Consider the following 22,492-nt stretch of genomic DNA (forward strand, 5'->3'; position numbering starts at 1 on the left):
CCCCCCCCCTCTCTCTCTCTCGCTGTGATTATTCAGAGTCAACAGTTCCTCTCTGCTAAATATTAGCCGAGCTCTGCTTGGCTCCGCCGTGATTTCTACTTGATTAAATTCGTTTAGGCTAATAAAAGAGGCCTGTTTATCAGAGAGAGAGAGGGAGAGAGAGAGTGAGATAGGGAGAGAGAGAAAGAGAGAGAGGGAAGAGAGAGAGTCAGGGGGAGAGTGAGTCTTGTTGCCCTCTGTGTCGGAGCTCTAGCGGATGTTGTTTACTGGTGTCTGTGGTTCTGTTTGTGCTGTAATTGGCGTTTTAGGTGTTAATGTCTGAGTATAGAGCGTCTGATCAGTCAGACTGCAGGAAAACTCTTCAGGAAACGGAGAAAAGAGATCCGGATCCTTTCTTTCTCTCTCTCTCTCTCTCTCTCTCTCCTCTCTCTCTCTCTCTCTCTACTTTCTCTTACTCCAGCTCAGTTCAGTAAGCTTTACTGCCATGAACAGATTTAGCTGCACTTTTAGCAAAAAGAGTTTATATAGTACCAAATTGGCTTGTGACACTAGTGGAACCCTTTTCGGTGTTACAAGAACCATCTTCAACACATTCTCCATCAATCTGAAGAACCCTTTGACAATGCAGAGAACCCTTTAATCATGCATAGGGTTCTTTGAGTGTTCATGGTTCTATATAGAACCATTTTCTTTACTAAAGAACCCTCGAAGAACCATCAGATTTAAAAGTGTAGATATTTAGATTCATTAGCAAACAACATATGAAAGAACAGCGAGTGAGATTAGAAAAACAGTGTCATCGTTTGCAAACAGTGCAGTAAAGTTCTTACAGTCCTATGTGGAGAAATGGCTGTTTAGGCTCCGCCCACGAATACGTTCTTTTGTCGCTATTGTTGCCAGTGTGGAATTCTGTAGTTTGTTAAACGTTAAAACGTTAAATAACGTTAGCTGATCAGTGAAACCTGTTTTTAGGTATCTTGTAAGTGTTCTTACGTTAAAATGACGTTTGTTTTGTATGCATGTGAAATGTCGTGTAATCAGGCTACACACTTAAAAAAAGGTGGTTCTTTAGGGGGTTCTTTAGTGAAGGAAGAAGGGTTCTATGTAGGACCATGCATTCTATGTAGAACCATTTCCATGCACCCTTTTTTGGTGCTATTTAGAAATACTTGCAAAAAGGTTGCAACACATTGAAAAACCATTTCACAATGCAAAGAACCATTAAGATTGGAAATGGTCCCATATAGAACTCCTTCTACTAAAGAACCCTTGAAGAACCATCTTTTATCAGGAAGGTATTAGCCCAGTGGCTAATTTGTTATGGTCATTTCTAACCGGACTAGTGTCCATTAGTTTAAACACTCCAGCTGGGCAGAGTAGCATTTTAACCCTTAATTGCACGATGTTGCCTCTGGGCAACAAACCCATTTTCCTCACTTTACACTAACATTATACATATTTAAAAACAACGATAAGAGTTTGAGTAAGTCAGTAAAAAGCATGTACTTGGTCATACTATCTCTTAGTGGACACTTTTTAACCTCTTTATTAACATTCAGTATCGATTTTTCTTGTTATGAGAATTTGCAGAAATATGTTTGTTGCCTAGAAGCAACAGTGTGTGATAGTGGAATGGATTTAGGCAGTCACAAGTCAGGGAACATGGATCTATGTAATTTCTTCCCATTGTCACACAATGTTGCCTCAAGGCAACATAAACCAAAAGGCCCCCTGCACGAGTGAATCGAATATGTTTTTTAATTGCTTTCATAATAAAGTAGTGGGTTAAACTGGAACTTCAACGTTATGTTACAACTCAAAACAAATACTGTAACGATCCGTTGGGAATCATTTACATATTATATATAAAAACGTTTTTTCTGCGTTACGTTACACTTTGTCTTTAGGTTGAATAGGTTAGTTTTGTAAGTCCAGATTAGCTACTAAAGAGCACGTTTGTGGGCGGAGCATAAAAAGATCAGCAGTGGATTAAAATCCCAAATTTTACATGTAAATATATATTTAATGTATTTTTCATAATAGTCTCACAAAGAATGCTCCACAGCATCGCAATGCTCTCTCTCTCTCTGTCCTGGTGGCCTACAGTAGTCATAGCAACAATGTTAAGTTGGTATGGGTTCAGCATGAGGAAGTCCTGTATTGACATCTCCTCTCCGGGGGGTCTCCAGCCCACCTCCCCCCAGCTTAGCTTCTTCCCCAGGGGGCTGTGCACTCCTGCTGGGTAAAGCTGCTCGGGAAAGTAGGGGGTCAGATTGAGGCCAGGAAGCCCCGCAGGTTGTTTTTTAGGACAAATAGATTCCAGAGCCCAGATTTATTCTGATAAATCTGATAATATTGATTACTATAATTTTAAAAGAAGCTAAAAAGCTAAAAATTCAGATAATTCTGATATTATCCACATGATTTTATATATGATCAAAATTTAAACAACACAGATTTTTCATGATGTAAAAAATTTGGTAATTCTTTTAATTATAAATTATAATTTGCAATTAATTAATGAAAAAATAAAAAAAAGCTAAAAATTTAGATAATCCTGATAGTATTCACAATTATAATTAAATGGTCTAAATGTAAGAAATACAGATTTTATCAGCTGACATTTCTGATCATTTTGAAAAAATTGGCCATTATAATTTTGCATGGTCATAACGAAATAGTACTGAAAAGTTCAGGAGCTATTTTTTAAAAATCTGATAATATACAGTTATAATTACATATTGTCAAAATTTAAACAGTACCAGTACCGATTTTTTAAGAGATAAAAATCCTGTCTCTCATATCTACAGATATAATTTTATACAACCACAATTTAAACAGTACTGATGCCAATTTTGAAAGTATTGACTGATACAATTTTTACGGTCAGAACAAAAATTCTGATTTTCAGGAGCTACAAGTACTAATAATTCTTAAAGTATTGACAGAAGTAATGTTATATGGTCAAAAATAAAACAGGCTCCTAAACTAAAACAGTGACTAAAACTGTGAAATAGTGCACCAGGCAGCCCTGAAACAGTGTTGTTTGCGTTCTCAATCGATAAAATAAGGGTCAGTGAAAGAGCGACAGAGCGTGGGACAGTGAGGGGTAGACAGTGGGGCAGAGATAGAGGGGGAAGGTGGAGGGTTTCGGGTGGAGGGCTTGTATACATTGTTGTATATGGACATGTTGGGACATGCCTCAGCTGCCCGGTCCAGCAGCCATGCTGCCTCTGTTTCTGCAGCTACGCTAAAGCTAGCAGCTAGAAAACTCACACTCAGCAACAGCCGCCCTCACCAGCGCTCCTGTGTTTGAATCCTGGAGAAACCCTGCTGTTTAACATGCAGACCTGTCAGACCGAAGTCCTGGAGAGCCTAGTTTAGATAACACCGCCGGTTCTGCGCTGCTAATGCTGTTTGTGCTGCTCCTGTGGTTGAGCTCTTATTAGTGCCGTGTTTTTTCCTCGGTAACATCATTTTTGCCAGTTTTCAAAGCTTTTTCATAGAAATTACTCTGTAGACGTTCGTGGGGCTTAGAATGGTAATGCAAAGTGAATTATAGACAAGCTAATAATGCTAATGTAGCAGCACAGTAATGTCTGTCAGCTTGTAAGACTCCATATATACACATGTAGTGCTGGTGAACTGGGACCCCTGGGACTGTTGTGGTAACAGTTTTATGCTGAAATATCAGCACATATGTTAAATTAGTCATTCATAATTCATACATCACAGAGATATTTGAAGCTGGTACAACATGGCTGTACTGTAGCTAACATGCTAATAGATAAAGAACAGTTTTGAGGTGAACAGTCACCAAATATGTTAAAATACTTATTTATCATTATTCATTTATACAGACAAGCAAAGCTTAAAAAACACTTTACCTGAAAATATATGTTAAACGCTGCTCGCGTGTTTCCGGTACTGTGGCCTGTTTTCACACATGCTCAGACTGAGAAATCCGAAAGAAATCAGAGTAAGAGTTCACATACACTGAGCAATCTGATCACTGAGCTAAGATCCAGCCTCTTTATCAGATTTCTAGACTTTTCTCCAATCTAAGAAGTCCGAAAGAAATCAAGAGTAAGAGTTTACATGCACTGAGAAATCTGATCACTGAGCTAAAATCCAGCTCTCTTTATCGGATTTCTGAATCGGATTTCTAGACTTTACTCTGATCTAAGAAATCCCAAAGAAATCAGAGTAAGAGTTTACATGCACTGAGAAATCTGATCACTGAGTTAAAATCCAGCTCTCTTTATCGGATTTCTGAATCGGATTTCTAGACTTTACTCTGGTCTAAGAAATCCCAAAGAAATCAGAGTAAGAGTTTATATGCACTGAGAAATCTGATCACTGAGCTAAAATCCAGCTCTCTTTATCGGATTTCTGAATCGGATTTCTAGACTTTACTCTGGTCTAAGAAATCCCAAAGAAATCAGAGTAAGAGATTACATGCACTGAGAAATCTGATCACTGAGCTAAAATCCAGCTCTCTTTATCGGATTTCTGAGTCGGATTTCTAGACTTTACTCTGATCTAAGAAATCCCAAAGAAATCAGAGTAAGAGTTTACATGCACTGAGAAATCTGATCACTGAGCTAAAATCCAGCTCTATTTATCAGATTTTTAAATCAGATATCTGGACTTTACTCCATTCTAAAAAATTTCAGCTGTTTACATGACCATATGAATAATCAGATAACTACAGAAATCCGATGATTTAGCCAAAAGACATTACACATCAGGAACCAACAGAAACACTTTGTGTTTTTTCAGCAGGGAAAGTTGTCAGTCTATTAGCGAAATTATGGTTTTTGTGTTAGGAAATCAGTGAATGTGTTAAAATAATCTTGTAGTTTTTCATTCGCGCAGGAAAATTAAGCTCTTGTTTCTCAATCTCAGTGATCAGTGATTGCGTTAAAATAATCATTCGTAATTCACACTGCAAAAAATAGTATCTTGTCAAGTGAAATCATTTTGAATCTAGTCGATATATTTCATATTTCCCATTTTGAGATGGTCGTGCACCTATTATAAGATTAAGATTTGGCTTATTTCTGTACACTTTTTACTTGTTTTAGGTGATTTTATCAATCAAAATTATCTCACTTTACTGGCAGATAATTTTGCACATTTCTTACTTCTAATCATTTTACTTAATGAATTCACTTAAAACAAGTAAATAAGGTGTAGAAATAAAATAAATAATCTTAAACTGAGCTTACAACAATCTCAACAGGGGACATATTAGATTTATTGATAATATTTAAGTTAATTTTACATGACAATAGACCATTTTTAGCAGTGCATGACGAGGGAGATGTGATGTCGCTGAGCCGTTTTACCCTTTTGAGCCGTTTTCGTGACTGTTTTGGTTCCAGAACTGGAGTTCAGGGCAGGTTAGAAGCACTTTAAACTGACAGGAATGAGAAACTGTGTTCACTGAGGACAAACACTGTTGTTTAATGTGGTTCTCTCTGTGTCAGACGGGGGTGATGATGGAGGGATGATGGAGGAATGTTTTGTCTGTACTCCGTGTCTCATACACACACGCACACCCACACAGACGTACACACTTCAGGATCAGAGTGGGCTCCACCGTGCGCCCCCGTCTTCACCCCCCGTCGCCCTGATTAGAGACGGAGCTCCAGCCCAGATCTGTGTTTATAATTGATGTAGAGGCTCGTTTGAGTGTCGGCTGTAATTACGGCTCTGCAGCTCCGCTGTTTATATAAAACAGAGCTGAACATAGAGGAGCTCTCTTTCTACTGTCTGTCTGCCCTTCTACCCCTTTTCTCTGCCCTATCTCTCCCTTATCTCTCTCTCTCTCTCTCTCTTTATATATATATATATATATATATATATATATATATATATATATATATATATATATATGTATATCAGATCGATGATGCTGTATTGGCAGGTTATTAGCCTGTGTTGCCAAAGCTGTACGATACATGTTAAATTGAGTTATCATTAATATATAAATAAGTAAAGAAGTTCATAAGGATTAGGAATCTAAAGAAAGCTGAGTACATGGGTATAAATGTACGGACGTCTGGAGAGGCCATGAGGTAGGCTGTATTGTTATCTTGAGATAACGAGTTAATTATCCTGTGATCTTAAAATAACAAAGTTGTTACCTTGAGATAATGAGTTGATTATCTTTTGATCTGAAAATAACAAAGTTGTTGTCTGGAGATAACCTAGTTGATTTTCTTGTGATCTCAAAATAGAAAGGTAACAAAATAGAAAGATAAAGTTGTTATCTTGAGATAATGAGTTAATTATCTTGTGATCTCAAAATAACAAAGTTCTTATCTTGAGAAAACAGTTTAATTATCTTGTGATCTCGATAACAAAGTTGTTGTCTTGAGATGATGAGTTAATTATCTTGTGACCTCAAAATAACAAAGTTGTTATCTTGAGATAACGAGCTAATTATCTTGTGATCTCAAAATAGAAAGATGACAAAGTTGTTATCTTAAGATAACAAGTAAATTATCTTATTATCTCAAGATAACAAAGTTGTTATCTTAAAATCACAAGATAATTGACTCGTTACCTCAGGATAACAATCCAGAAAGTTATAGCAACAGCTGATGGCCTCTCTGGACTTCTGTATAAATGAGTATCTCTCTCTCTTTCTGTCTCTTTCTTTCTCTCTCTTCCTTCTCTTTGCCTCTCTCCTTGTCCCTTTCTTTCTATCTGTCTCTCCCTTCTCTCTCTTTATGTCTCTCTATATTCCTCTCTCTTGCTTTTCTGTCTCTCTTCATTTTCTTTCTCCCTCTTATTCTATCTCTTAATCACTCTTTCTTTCCCACTCTCTCTCTCCCTCCATTCTCTTTCTTAATGCCTCTTTTCCATTCTTCCATCTCTTCTGCTTTCCTTCTCTCTCTCCCTTATTCTTTTTCTTGTCTCCTTTTCTCTCTCTCTATCTACCTCTCTCTCTTCTTTCTTCATCCTCTCTTTTGTTTCTACTTCTCCCTTTTCTTTCCTTTTTCTTCTATCCCTCTCTCTCCCTTTTCTCTCTCTCTCTCTTTCTCTCTCTCTCTCTCTCTCTCTCTCTCTCTCTCTCTCTAACTCTGCTGGACTGGTCTGTTCAGCCCTGGACGGTTCTGAAAAACAAAAACACATTACAGTCTTAATCACCGTCCACGACAAATGACGTGTGACTGTTTTGATGCGGGGAGCGTGTGTGTGTGTGTGTGTGAGTGTGTGTGTGTGTGTGTGTGTGTGTGTGTGTGAGTGTGTGTGTGTGTGTGTGTGTGTGTGTGTGTGTGTGTGTGTGTGTGTGTGTGTATGTGTGTTTTGCGTGTCTCAGCTCGTGCTGAACTCCACCATTAAAACAGCCCTAATGGGTGTTTTCAGAGCTCAGGCTGAAGACGTTCCCCAAATTAATGACCTGTTTAAGAGAAGCTGGTTAAGACGGGACTCAGCAGGACGCCTGTGAGAGTCTGAACAGCTCGAACAGCAGCGCTGCACTCAGGACTGGACATACAGCCGCACACACGGACCGGACAGTACAGCCGTACACACGGACCGAACAGTACAGCCGCACACACGGACCGGACAGTACAGCCGTACACACGGACCGAACAGTACAGCCGCACACACGGACCGGACAGTACAGCCGTACACACGGACCGGACAGTACAGCCATACACACGGACCGAACAGTACAGCCGTACACATGGACCAGACAGTACAGCCGTACACACGGACCGGACAGTACAGCCATACCACTACAAACACCTGCCCTGTACCTGCACTCGCTGGCCACTTACCATACAGGTGCAGGTGAATAATCGGTCTGTCCAAGCTCTGCCCACAAATGTCTTCTTAGCAGCTGTTGCTAGGTTGGACAGCTTGACAAAACATTGGTAAAAGTCAATGTTTGAAATCTGATTACTGAGCTAAAATCCAGCTCCCTTTATCGGCTTTCTTAATCGGATTTCCATTGGATTCGATTGGAGTGTGCTGTTTAAATGACCATTTGAATAATCAGATAACTGCAGAAATCTGATTATGATTGGATTATTGAGTATGTGTAAACACACTCAGTGTTTTGATCTACGATCACTTTACGCTGTACTAGTTGAGATGTACCGTAAGCGTCTGAGGTTTAGGACCGACTTTACACCCCAACTTACGATCAAACTTACGTTCAGCTGGTGCAGCTGGCTGCTGGACTCTGGGGTGGTCAGTCCATTGTCCAGCTTCTTTGTTTGATGTGTCCGTCTCCTTTTCTCAGTGAGGTTCTTCTTATCAGCCACACATCCTTTCAGACCCACAGCGCTGAGTCGTCTTCTCACAGTGGAAGGATGGACAGAAACACCTGTGGATGTTTTCAGATCTGAAGCAGCTTGATTTTCTCCTCTCTCTCAGAGATGAAAGCTTTAAGTGCTGTTTATCTGACGGTGGTAGTTTCGGTGTTTCCAGGTGGTTGTTAGGAGTCTCATTTTCCCTTCCTTATCCAAGTGGGTTATCTTTGATCTAATCTTCTCAGAAATATCTCCTGAAAAATGAATAACTTGTACAGAATTTCCATTATAAGCGGAAATTAAATGAATGCAGGGTCTCTGGCTTTTGCGCAGTATTTCGTATGGATATTAAGCTGTAAGAGTGCCAGTCGAGCTGAGTACCTATTAAAAACAACCCACATCACAGATTCCTTTACCAGATTACCTTTGTTTTTTAAAGTAAAACTCATTCTCTGTTCTGCCGTGTCTGTTCCTGACCTTTTTAACGCACCTTGCTGGTAAAACATCGGTGTTTATTCTGCGATTTTGAAAATGTCACAGACAAAAAGTTTCCCCTGTTAAGACCACCTTCTCGCGGGCGTTCTGTGTGTGTGTGTCGCTGCGCCGAGCGCAGTAAAGCGAATCACCTGAAACAGTCGTCTGTGTTCAGATCACTGATTAGGAAGGTAATTCAGCTTCACAGTCACTGAAAAAACAACACGGAAACAGGAGCGTCTGTTACTGTCGAAGCCCAGTTCTACAGAAATACCGCCGCAGGACAGACGAGCGCTGACCCAGCTGATCTGCAGAGTGACTCACCCTCAGACTCATCACGAGAGGAGAGAGACCTGAGGAGGAGGAGGAGGAGGAGGTTTCTCTCTCTCTCTCTCTCTCTCTCTCTCTCTTTTCTCTCTCACTCCTCTCTTTGTCCTTTGCTCCCTCTCTCTCTCTCTCTCTCTCTCTCTCTCTCTCTTTTCTCTCTCACTCCTCTCTATTTGTCCTTTGCTCCCTCTCTCTCTCTCTCTCTCTCTCTCTCTTTTCTCTCTCACTCCTCTCTATTTGTCCTTTGCTCCCTCTCTCTCTCTCTCTCTTTCTCTCTTTTCTTTCTCACTCCTCTCTTTGTCCTTTGCTGTCTCTCTCTCTCTCTCTTTCTCCTTTTCTTTATCTCCCTTTCCTCTCTCTTTTTTCTCTCTCACTCTTCTCTCTTTGTCCTTTGCTGTTTCTCTCTCTCTCTGTGTCTCTTTTTTTTCTTTCACTCCCTTTCCTCTCTCTTTTTTCGCTGCCACTCCTCTCTCTTTGTCCTTTGCTTTCTTTCTCTCTCCCTCTCTCTCTTTTTTCTTTCTCACTCCTCTCTCTTTGTCCTTTATTCTCTTTCTCTTATTCTCTTTCTCTTAATTACTGGATCTCTTATCTTTTCCTTTTCCTTATCTCTCCTCTTTCCCTCTTTCCTTTCTCTTCCCTCTCATTGTCTCTTTCCACTCTCTCTCTCTTATTTCTCTCTTTCTCTCTCTTTTCTTTCCCTTCTCTCTCTATCTCTTTCTCTCTTGTCTTTCCCATCTCTCTCTTTTTTCTCTTTTCTTTCTCCTCTCTCTCTCTCCCTCTCTTTTTCTCTTTTCTTTCCCATTTCTCTCTCCTTTCTCTTGTCTCTCTCTCTCTTCCTCTCTTTTTCTCTCTTTTTTCTTTCCTATCTCTCTCTCGTTATCTTTCTCTCAGTTACTGTATATCTTTTCCTTTCCTTTCTTTCTCCTCTTTCTCTTTCCTTTCTCCGCATTCTCTCTTCCTCTATCTCCTCTCTCTTTTATTTCTCTCTTTTTCTCCCTTTTCTTTCCCATCTCTCTCTCACTGTCACTCCTCTCTTTTCTTTCTCTCTTCTCTCTCTCCCTCTCTTTTTCTCTCTCTTTCTTTATTATCTCTCTCTCTCTTTCTCCCTTTTTCACTCTCACCCTCTTTGTCTCTTTTCTCTGTTTTTCTTTTCTTTCTCCCCTTCTCTCTTTATTCCTCTTTCTTGTTCTCTCTCTCTCTGTCTTTCTCTCTCTCTCTCTCTGTATCTCTCTCTCTCTCTCTCTCTCTCTCTGTATCTCTGTGTCTCTCTCTCTGCTCGTGATCAGCTCCAGCTGCATTATTAACGTTCTGCATCAAAAAGTTCAGAAAAAGGTTTTTTCTTTCTACAAAACGAGACTTTAAACAACGACAACATCCATCAGTTCAGCTCATCAGAGTCTCCTCCTCTTCGACTCACAGACACAGATGAAGGTTTATAATCTGCGCTGTGAGTCGAGTTTCTCCTCTGGTTTCTCTGAGCCACGACTGAGAAATAACTCATAGCATTCTGACGCTCCTCTCATCGCTGCCGATAACTGAGTGGGCTCATGGAGTCCGTGGTGGTCTTTTGTGCCCCCGTGGCTTCGTGGAGGTTTGAGCTGCGAGTCTTGACAGCAGATCTCGGGGGGAATTACTTCCATTTTGGCAGCCAATTGACTCAGCGAAGGACGGCCGGCCCCCGTCGCCACGAGAAACGGAGAAAAGGACTTTTCCTCGGCTCCGTGTGCGCGATTGATTCTGCTGCGCCGCATAATGAATGTTTTCAATCACTCGTTCAGCTCCAGCTCTCGGGACGGCGCCGTGCACACACAGTCTATTATTGTCCTGTCTCTCTCTCTCTGCCTCTCTTTCTCTCTCTCTCTCCTGCTTGGCCATCATGTTGCGGCTCTAATTGGAAATGTTCATTTTGACACCGAGCGCCTCCTGGGCTTCGCAGTTATTTGACATTAGAGGCGCGAGGGAGGAAATCCAAGCACTTTTTAAGACGACCCACCGTGTCTCCACTCGCAACGGCAAAAAAAAGAGTCAGCATCCACAAAAACAAGACGGCAAGCAGTTTGCATGATGCTAATTGATGCCTTTTTTACCTGTTGGCTACTTTAGCTTCGCAGCTTCAATACAAAACATCAGACACCAAACATGTTTAGCTGACTGGCTACATTTGAGGTAGAAGCGAGAAGATGTTTCACTAAACTGTTCCTTTCAAACTGAGTGAAAATGCTGCTCAAAAGGGCCAAAAACTAGAGTTTAATATGTTATTTGTCATAAAATACAGTATTTTGTTGCACCGTCTTTGCAGAAATACATACAGCCATTGGAAACGTCACATCCCTGTGGTGCCAACCAGTTCTGCTAGCCTAGCCACTTATCTATAGGCTAATAAACACAACCAAGCTAGCATTAGCGTGACTCCAGTACCACCATAGTTTAGACTTTCTTTGTTGCTTTCTTTTAAAAGACGCCCCGCACTAAAAAGCCAATCCCAACGTCCCACATACAGCATTTGATTGGCAGGAAGTCTTGTTGTCAGTGAAAATGCAATTGCAAGCAGGGTTGCAATTGCGTTTTAATTAACTGCAAATTTTTAATACGTTTTAATATACAGACTTCCTCTCAAAACATGCCCCACAGTATACAAGCCCCTCCCAATGTCCCACCCGCAGCGTTTGATTAACACGAAGTCTTGTTGACAGTAAAATTTGCAATTGCAATTCCTCGCACTCTGCCAAAATTAAAATGCAATTGCAAATTTTGAATATGCCAGTCAGACCATAAAGACAAACAGAATAAAATTTCAAAAAGACGGCTTTTCCAGTCATCATATACACAAATGCAGATGCAAATATACATTTTGCATTTGAATTATGTAGTAAAATAATGCACACTCATGCTAGAAATGCAAAAAAAAATGCATTTTCAAATTTGCATTTAAATTGGAAAAATCTCCTGGATACGCTGCCTTTTTCTCCAGCTAACGAGAAAACAACTGTTCAAAATAACCCTCAGAGCAGTTGTACTTGCTTTCATCTTCAAGATACACCATCAGAAGGGTGTTTTCATAGCCTGTAAACTGCAAAGTCCCTCTAAAGGCTACTGTAACAGTGTGAGTAGGCATGTCTAGAACAGATGCAGTGACAGTTACATGCTTTATTTTGGCCGGAGCGCCTCTTTAAGATCGGTGCGCTCAATCCTGAACTCTCATAAGAAGAGCAGACCTGATCTCAGATGAAGAAAAGACCCTCAGAGCTGTCAGTTCTTTGTGCGGCGTTTCTTTCCCTCGTCAAAGTACATCTTTTTATTGAAAACAAACGTCTGGTCCGTTGCTCTGTTATTTTGTGTCGCTTTCTCTGCTGCTCTCTCCTTCATCTCTCTCCTCATTATATCACTCTCTGTTCGTCTGACAGCCTCTCTTCAGAGCGACCGACAGTAGCAATTATCAGCTGCAGCATAAAACTGCAGCATGCTTTTGTAATCGCCAGCAACATCTAAGAGTCAGCTGGTAGTTTTAAAGGGCCCGTAATATGGAACGCTGTGTTTTTGATCGAACTCTGATGTGGTATGACACTGGTTTAACCCTCTGGGGTCGGAAGTCAATTTCTTGATTTTTGTATGTAATTTTTTATTTGTTTTTTTGTATGTAATTTTTGTATGTATTCTTAAATGCAACTTTAAAGGCTCTTGTATACGACATGATACCCAGAGATTCAGAACGATCTCAGCTCTCTCTGTAATGAGGTTTTTTTTGACCTGGAGCTCTGTGTAACGAGATAATTCAGCCCTAAAGCTGAAAAATTTAAATCCGTTTTTAGAAATTCTTAATATCTCTTGTGGAAACACAGCTTTACTCATGTGGACGGATTGTTTTGGTTTCCTCGAAATGAGGTTAGCGATGTCTCAGGATCACAGAAGCAGTGATTGTATGAATAAAATAGTAGATAAATGTTTTTGTCATCGCTACTTTGCAAAACCGCTGCAGCAACTTCAGCAGCTGTAAATAATGTTTTGTGTCTGCGTTCGTGCCGACCAAACAAAAATGAAGGGTTTCCGGCGTGATGGTCAGTCCTTAGAGATTTCCTGAGCGTCCATTGGTCAGTTTCACACAGAATGTAGACGGACACACAAATACATCAGTTCCACACGGTGAGAGGCAGATGACGTGTATCTCAGCCCCTCTTCATAGGCTCATAACTCTGGATGTGATTGTCGTATGATCTGGTGATAAGATGGAACGGAAAGGGCGGCTCTACAGATTCAGGAAGTGTTTGAACTGTTTCTGTGCTGGGTTATCACAAAGATCTAATTTGATGCGCCAGTGCATTCGTCAACCCCTAAGGGTTAACCTTTAAATGAAGAGGGCCCAACGGTGGGCCCAAGGGTTTATTACACACTTCTATAACCTAAGAATAACTCAGCCAGTTTGCATTGAAGTCCCTGTAGTTACTAAATAATAAGCCTTAGTATGTAATAAATCTGTGATTTTAAGGGGATAAAACATGTAGATTTATGTGAAAGTTTTGGGCACCTGTGTTAACTGAGCTTCACTTAGAAAAGCAAGAAAATGTGGTTTGACCAAGGGTGCCCTAACTTTTGCATGCTGTCCATATATAGAAAAAAGCTGAAAAACCAACCTGTTTTGAAAACATTTTGTTTGTGATGTCAGAAAAGACCAGCACATGTACATATATCCCCCTACTGGGCCCACAGCCCTCCAGCCCTGCCCAGTCACACTGTTCAAAGTGAGTTTTTAAAGTTAGGAAAGAAAAAAATGTAGTTCTACCTGGACTGCACACTACAGGACAACCAGTCAGAGGTTATTTACATATATTAGTCTTAAAGACTGTAAGACAGTAAGAACAGCCTGTTTAATGCTATAGAAAAATGGAAAATAGGGTCATGTAAAAATGTAAAAATGAATTATGATTGATTTTTGATACATAAATCCAAATACTCGTCACAATGAACGCAAGAAAACCACACAAACTGCAAGAAAATGAGTAAAATATATTTAATTGATCTTTTCCCAACAGATCACGGTGACGGATCACGGAGTGCCAGCCCGGTCCACCACGGTGCGGGTGATCGTAAAGGTTCTGGACGAGAACGATAACCGTCCGGTCTTCATGGAGAAGGTGTATAAGATCAAGCTGCCCGAGCGGGAGAAGGTGGAGAAGGCGGAGAAGTCGTTTCGGCGCGACCCCGTTTACCGTGTGATCGCGTCCGACCGGGACGACGGCCCCAACGCCGAGATCTCCTACAGCATCGAGGAGGGAGACGAGCAGGGCAAGTTCTTCATCGAACCCAAAACCGGCCTCGTTTCGTCCAAGAAGGTCTCCTCGGCCGGAGAGTACGACATCCTCACGGTGAGAGACTCCATTAGCATTTAGCAGTTAGCGATTAGTAAATACATTATGATGAATTATTCTGCTATGGCCACAAAACTTGCATGTGAAGACTGGACGACTGAAGTTTATAATCAGTGTTTTCTATAATTCATAACGTATATAAAGCTGTTCTATATATGGTTCTAATAAGGCTAGTATAATTAGCATAATTAGCAGGCAGCTGTTATTAATATTCCTACATCTAGAATGATGAACAACAGAGCTGTAAAGTTCTAAAAAAATCAACATCCAGAAAGAAGTTCTAATAAAAATTACATCCAGTATAAAATTTTAATAAAGCTAATATCAAGAATAAAGTTCTAAGAAAATTAAAACCCAGAATAAAGTTCTAATGAAATTTACATCCGGAATGAAGTTTTAATAAAATTGTCATCCAGAGTCAAGTTTTAATAAAATTAACATCCAAAATGAAATTCTAATAAAATTAACATCCAAAATGAAATTCTAATAAAATTAATATCTAGAATGAAGTTCTAATAAAATTAACATCCAGAAAGTTGTAATGAATTAATATCCAGAATGAAGTTCTAGCACAATCAATTTGTAAAATAAATTCCTAATACAGTTAGTATCCAGAATGAAATTTTAATAAGCTTGATATCTAGAACAAAGTTCTTACAAAGGTAATAAAATAATATGCAGAATGATTCTCATAAAATTATATGTCACATTATTTATCAGGAAAAAATAACGTAAAAATACTTAAAAATATGTCATTAATATGACAGGTGATTCTAAACCTCTGAACAGTAGCTTAAAATGTGACACATTTTCAGGAGCGGAATGAAAGATCTGGCGTTTCCAGTATTTTGGCCAGTGTCTCATAACAGTGTTTGGACCCCTTTGGAACACATTTATGTCGCCACCATGGTTTCTAATGTCTGCAGTTCTGTGTTTTCACTCATCTAACACACCTGATTGAACACATCAGCTAATTATCAGGTGCTTCGTGAGGCGACACAGATGTGCTAGAACAGGGAAAACAAAGCCGTGAAGTGCCTGTTCAGCAGAATCCTCAGTTTAGAGCGAACTGTTAGCAACAAAATCTAATTTACAGTTTCTGTCTAAGTTTGCTGCTTTAGTTTAGGGCTGAAGCTGCGATGCTAAAGTAGCTAACAAGCGATGGGACTTTGCCACTTAGCATGTTGCTAACCGCAGGCCCAAATCATCACAAACCTGCCTCAAACTGTGCGGAGTTGTTCGGTATCTCTAATAGACCTGATTATGAGGTTCCTGACTCTGTTTTAATATAAAACATGGAAAAACATGCAGGTAAGATTCAAGATGACTGTTTTTACTTGTGTAACATACTTATTAGCTACATTAGCATAGTTTTGAGGCAATACAGAATGTAGACTGTTTGACTAAACTTCTCAAACACTGTGCTTGTCTAAAAGTAGTTGTGTGCAAAAGTTTGGGCACCCCTGTAAAAATGACGTTTTGATTTTCTAAGTGAAAATCAGAATAGACCATATTTCAGTTCCCCAAATGTAGCCGATCATCCAAGACATCCTTGCCATCTAAGGCCCAGCTGACCATCTAATGGCTGAAAATCTGCACCAGCTAATTCATTCCTATTCCTCTGAAGGTTAAGGGAGGTCTTGTTTTTTGGTTAGTAGCTCGTTCCTGTTTGTTTGGTCAGTGGTAAAAGCTGGTTTGTGTTGGTTTATCCTGGTCTGGTGCTGGTTTGACTGGTCACCCAGCATGGTCATGGTCATACCAGTTGTCAAAATTTGTCAGGCCCGCTTGTGGGCCACATCCTTAGGTTGGTCGGAAAACAAATCTGGCCTGCATGCTGTAAAGTGAGAAGAACTAATGGATGTGGCCCAAATGTGGCCCAACTACATTGCTGGTCTACACCTTTCACACCAGAATTGGCTCACATATATAAACACAAGGAAAAAAACATATGAATCTGTCCAACATCTGGCTTTATTCTAGCCTGCATGCCTAACATCTGCCCGGTGGTCAGCCAACACTAACATAGGAAAGCTAGAATCAGCCCAAAACTGTCTGCTATCTGGTATCAGCATCCAAACACAACAATGCTAGTTTAGCTGGTGACCAGCATAATAACTTCCATTGCTGCTGACCAGCATCCAAAACATAACATGACGCTGCTGTTGGAACAAAACCTTTTTCAGTTTTTGTCATAATCTGAAAATGCCTGTTGCTCTTTACGTTGTACGTAAATTTCGTGATGAATGGCCCAAAAGAAACGGCCCAAAATGACTTGGACAAAAGTCTGGTTCCATTGACTTACATTAAAAGTAAAGTATGTTTTTTCCTTCTCCTGTAAAGTTGTCATTTTGGAGATGTTTTTGTGATAAGCTGATTTTGCTGGTCTACCATCCATACTGGTCTATGCTGGTTTTTGAAGCAGGGATTCTAATGCATAACTACTGTTTCTTGGCTGTATTTAACACAAATTGCGGCCTGTGTAAAAGTTCAGGCACATTTTGATATTTTACACTGTATTTTCTTCCAATATGTTAAACTAAATAATTGGAAATTCTGCACTACGGTTGGCAGTAAAGTGCCATATTTCAATTCCGGTTCCCCAAATCAAGGCATGTTTGGCATCTGAGGCCCAGCTGAACATCTAATGGCTGAAAATCTGTACCAGCTAATTCGTTCCTGTTCCTCTGAAGGTTGAGGGAGGTCTTGTTTTTTGGTCAGCAGCTCGTTCCTGTTTGTGTGGTCAGTGGTAAATCGGTCACACCTCCTCCTGCGTTCACACATCGGCATCTGTCACTTCCCGAGTGCCATGGCAACAGGTGTTCGGAGCCGTGCTCCGTCTTCCCACCCTCCATGCGGTGTTGTGACAGTTAGTGCCTTCCGTCATTCAAATCCATTTGTGTCGAGCAGGTGTTGGAGCTCACAGCTAGCACGTTCATGTGAATTGAACAGTAACAGAAAGAAAAACGCAAATTAGTGACAAACGTGAATTACTGAAAACATCAAAACAACTGAGAATTGACTAATTACATTAAACAAGTATAAAATGGAAATATGACAGTGTGAAGAACTGTAATAATCGCAAAGCTGTTTTATTAATTTTTTTCATTTACTGATCCACAACTATGAAGAAAAAATACTGTGAAAATACTGGCAACCTGTTAATAAACGAAGGAGCTGATGGGAGTAGTACAGCTGAACTCTGCAGTGACGACAGTTTATCTGTTCTTACCATATTGTTCAGTCTGTATATACCATCAATCTTTAAATAACGTTACATACAGCAAAAATAGATATCTAGGTATCTTCAGGGCTCAGAAACTGCAATATGAAGATCTTCAGCTCTTATTCACAAACATTCACCACATTATGTTCCAGTTCTTTGTGGCAGTGGGAAATGGAGTCCTTTAATCAATACTGCTAAAGTTGCTAACAATGAATGAAAGTGAATAGACGCCAATTATTTATTATTCAAATGACATTATGCTAACTGGTGATTACCAGCCATTCATACCATTACCATTCGTTGTTATATACGTATATATGATTTCACCTTATTGTTAATTTAATGTTAATTAAATAATTTCATGTTATCTAACATTTATTTAAGTCATTTTACGGTACAAAACTGTAACCAGACAGTCAGACAGTATGATCATGGAAATAGTCATAGCAGACATATTGCAGTGTGTGTACTATTACTATGGAAGTTTTTATAGCATAAACATGGAAATGGTTGTAGCTTTCTATGGAAAAAAGTGTAGCATAACAATGGAAATGGGTGTAGTGTAACCATGGAAATCCTTTTAGCATAACTACAAAAAGTATTGAAATAGGTGTAACTTAATTATGGAAATGGGTGTAGTTCAACAATGGAAATGGGTGTAGTGTAACCATGGACATTTGTATACACTATAAATTAGTGTATTGACTGAAATGGACATAGCGTTTCCATGGAAATGAGCATAGCGTATCCATGGAAATGGGTGTAGTGTAACCATGGAAATTGTTTAAGCTTAACTATGAAAACCTATTAAATAAGTGTGACATAATTATGGAAATGGGTGTAGTGTATCCATAGAAATGGGAGTAGTGTAACCATGGAAATCCTTTTAGCATAACTATGAAAACCAATGAAATGAGTATAACATAATTATGGAAATGAGTGCAGTGTAACCATGGACAATCATTTTAAAATAACTATGGAAATTTTCTTTAGCATAACCACTGAAATGGATGTAGCTTATTTATTAAAATGGATGTAATTTAACAATGGAAATTTGTGTAGTTTAACAATGGAAGTGGGTGTAGCGTAACCAGGGGAATGGTTGTAACGTATCCATAGAAATGGGTGTTTTTCCATAAAAAAGGTGTAATGTAACCTTAGAAGTGAGTGTAGCATAACTATGGAAATTTGTGCAGCGTAACCATGGAGATGGCTGTTACATGGAGGTGACTGTATCCCTCTTATCGCTGTCAGTGGTGTAGCTCTACTTCAGATGGATTTTCTTTAGTCTGTATTTGTAATTTTAGTCCTGTAGTCTGGATTACAGTGACTGGACTGTAAGATTTGACCGGCACTGTTTAGAGTTTTCCATTTAAATTGGAACCTAAGCCTGTTTTGATGGGAGGACGAATTCTTACTTGACTAGTGAAACCTGTTCTGGCTGTGTGCAGATCAAGGCGGTGGATAACGGGCGGCCCCAGAAATCGTCCACATGCCGTCTGCACATCGAGTGGATCCCGAAGCCGGAGCCGAGCTCCTCCCCGCTGGCCTTCGACGAGAGCGTCTTCTCCTTCACCGTCATGGAAAGCGACCCCGTCGCGCACATGGTCGGGGTGATCACGATGGAGGCGGTGGACACTCCCGTCTGGTTCGAGATCACAGGTACGGTGCTCAGGAGGCCGCTGAAGTCAGCTTCTGTATTTGAATACATTTTAATTTAGTGGTATTTGAAGAAACGTACTTTACCTTTTAAACCAGATGAGACAAAAGCATCTTGAGACTCTGCATGAAACAGTTTCATTAGGAATTCTCTTTTAGAAACAAATAGATATTTAGGCCCAATCCCGTTTCTTCTTTTTACCCCTGCCGCTTGTTTTCGAGTGTCACCCTAACCCCTTGGAACTGAGTTACAGGGTAGTGGTTGAAATCTTCCCTCTGAAATGGGCCCCTCAAATAAAAAGAGCATCACTTCATTAACAGCTAGCGCTGCTCTGTAGGCGACCCTGCCAGTCTGCAGTGACAGCAGAGGAGGGTAAAGTTCAGCTCCTCACTGCTGGGCTTTAGTTACATTTAGAGAATCTTATGACTTCAAGGAGGGGGGCAATTATTTATTATCACCCACCCCTAATTCTTCAGTGATTTGAAGCTGAAGTCAGATATTCACCAGCTGCTTGTTTGAATTTTCCCGTTCCACCTTAAATGGGGCGGCAGTTACATTCTGGCGCTTCAGGCGTCAGAACTGCTGGACCATTTAAGGTGGAACGGGAAACTTAGCTAGCCAGCTACTGAGACTAGCGTGCTATTAATGATTGTTTTATGCTGGAGTCTCTGAAAAACCTCCATTTGGAGGGTCATGTAGCCCTAACTCTTCGCCCTCCCCCTCTATCTCAACAAAACACCCTACCCCTAGATGTGAACGGGTAGGGCTCAGTGGTAGGGGCGAGGGGCGAAATGGGACTGGGCCTTAAACCTACTCACCCGTTTTCTTTCTTCCCTTTGGCTTTTCTAACCAACTTACGACTGACGATCTGTTGCTTTCTCTCTTTTTCCGCTTGCCGCCTCCTCTGTCGGAATGTCTGTCTCTTCTGTCTTTCTTTGTTCCTCTTTCTTTTCTTTCTCCCTACCTCTCCGTTTGGTTTCGGAAGAAAACACCGACGCCAGTGAGGTGTTTTACGTCGTGCAGATGGCTTGTGACCTGAACTGCACTGCAGAAGGTATCCGTTGCAGATCTGCCTCGGTCAGATCTGTGATCGGCTAATATTTGTTGTGCTGGAATCTCTCAACCTCAACCTTCGCTGTGCCAAGCAACTGAAATGTACTTGGCTACACACTTAAAAAGATGGTTCTTCAAGGGTTCTTTAGTAAAAAATAATGGTTCTATATCGAATCATGAACACTCAAAGAACCCCTCAGATGATTAAAGTGTTCTTTGTCATGAAAGCGTTCTTCATCTTGATGGAGAATATCCTGTAGATGGTTCTATATAGCACCATTTTGAAAAAGGTTCTATATAGCACCAAAAAGGGTTCTTCTCTTGTTATAAGCTTGACGTCGTAACAATAGCAGAACCCTTTTCTATCAATCTGAAGAACGCGTTCATGATATAAAGAACCCTTTAATCATGCAAAAGGTTCATCGAATGTTCATGGTTCTATATAGAATCATTTTCTTTATTGAGGAACCCTTGAAGAACCATCTTTTTAAGAGTGTGGAGTCTAGATTAGCACCCTAGTCCACTCAGACCAGCGCAACACACACTATCACACCACCACCACCACGTCAGTGTTACTGCAGTGCTGAGAATGACCCACCACCCAAAGAGTACCTGCTCTGTGAGGGTCCATGGGGGTCCTGACCACTGAAGAACAGGGTAAAAGGGGGCTAACAAAGTATGCAGAGAAACAGATGGACTACAGTCTGTAACTGTAGAACTACAAAGTGCACCTATATAGTAAGTGGAGCTGATAAAATGGACAATGAGTGTAGAAACAAGGAGGTGGTCATAATGTTATGCCTGATTGGTGTATCAACCATTAATTACATGAGCGTCACAGTCCAGCAAAGGCTATCTTGTTCACCAGAAAGTGTAGAAATGCATTACAGTACATTTAGATGGATTTAGTTGTAGCAGATATTTAGTTTTCTGTTCAGTTCCTTATAAAGTAGAGAGCTCATGAGTGAAATTACACACATATATAGACGCTGTCGCCCAGTTTGTAGCAGCAAACAGAGTCAGTTTCTCTGGTATGCATTTGACCCCTGGTCAGTTCCTCCGGCCCAGCTGGCTAGCAGGTGCTAACGGCGCTCTCCTCTCTCACTCAGGCGGTAACTCGGACCACCGCTTCGACGTGGACAAGGCCAGGGGGACGCTGGTGGTGGCCCGTCCGCTGAACACCGAGCAGAAGTCGAACTACAATCTCACCCTGGAGGCCACAGACGGCACCCGCACCGCCAGCACACAGGTAACCAAGCGCTATTATTAGCGAAGAGCTATGTCCCAATCCACCACACTGAGTGCACTTTCCCTCTTTCCCTCAAAATCATACAAACAGGCCCTAAAACACATTTTAACAGATAAATAGCAATAAATATGACAAATATTATTATAAAATTAATAGTATTTAGCTCTGTTTTTCAGTTTACATTGAATTTGAGTATTAAAAATATCTGATATTAATTATGCAACTCAATTTGTAATTAAAAATAAAACCTCTTTTGCTGTGTATCAGTTTTTGCACTCAGCCTGAATCCAAGAGGACAGAAAATCAATAAAAACATGTCCTCCTTATGTTAATTGTTTATTTTTAATAACTCATAATAACCAATAAAATGAATCACCATCACAATTACTGCACTTTCAGCTCACAGACACTCCAGACTAACAATTTCTGAAAAGGTATCTGAGGTGCAACTTGTTTTCAAGATCTCTGTAAGCAAAAAAATACAAACTTTAGCCAGAACTAGGTAAATTTTTGATCAAAAATTAGCCAAATTCCAAAAGATATAAAATTTCTGTTCAAATTTACTTATCAAACAGTGGCATATCTGAGTAGCCCATGGTCTCTTGAAAATAACAACATATGGCCTGTGTGACTGTCTCATGTAAATACCTAATAATTGCAATTGGAATTGTAATTGACCCAAAAAAACAATTCCCAAAATTTTGGGATTCTAAGGCTTAACAGCCTGAAATGTACAAGAGATTAGTCAAAATTTTCAAATCATTTCAAGTCATGAAGTTTGAAGCATTGAATATTATCAAATAAAGTTAGATTAGCTAACATTACACGTTCCCATATTCAAGAACCATGAGACGTCTAAACTCTGTGCTC

General features: G+C 40.2%; 1 protein-coding gene across 3 annotated transcripts in view; it reads left to right on the forward strand.

The window, feature by feature from the left end:
* The window catches only part of fat1a (FAT atypical cadherin 1a), a 146,855-nt gene that overhangs the window by 60,792 nt on the left and 63,571 nt on the right, over positions 1-22,492 (forward strand). For 2 of the 3 annotated variants that reach the window (XM_036583631.1, XM_036583632.1), the window contains exons 5-7: positions 14,102-14,434; positions 19,112-19,322; positions 21,483-21,622. In XM_036583631.1, coding sequence (XP_036439524.1) covers positions 14,102-14,434; positions 19,112-19,322; positions 21,483-21,622 — 684 coding nt within the window. Of the gene's footprint in view, positions 1-14,101; positions 14,435-19,111; positions 19,323-20,305; positions 20,375-21,482; positions 21,623-22,492 lie in introns of all 3 variants that reach the window. The other variant, XM_036583633.1, reaches the window with a different exon arrangement.

This window comes from Colossoma macropomum, unplaced genomic scaffold (assembly GCF_904425465.1).
Source record: "Colossoma macropomum unplaced genomic scaffold, Colossoma_macropomum, whole genome shotgun sequence".
In the NCBI taxonomy this organism is placed as follows: domain Eukaryota; kingdom Metazoa; phylum Chordata; class Actinopteri; order Characiformes; family Serrasalmidae; genus Colossoma; species Colossoma macropomum.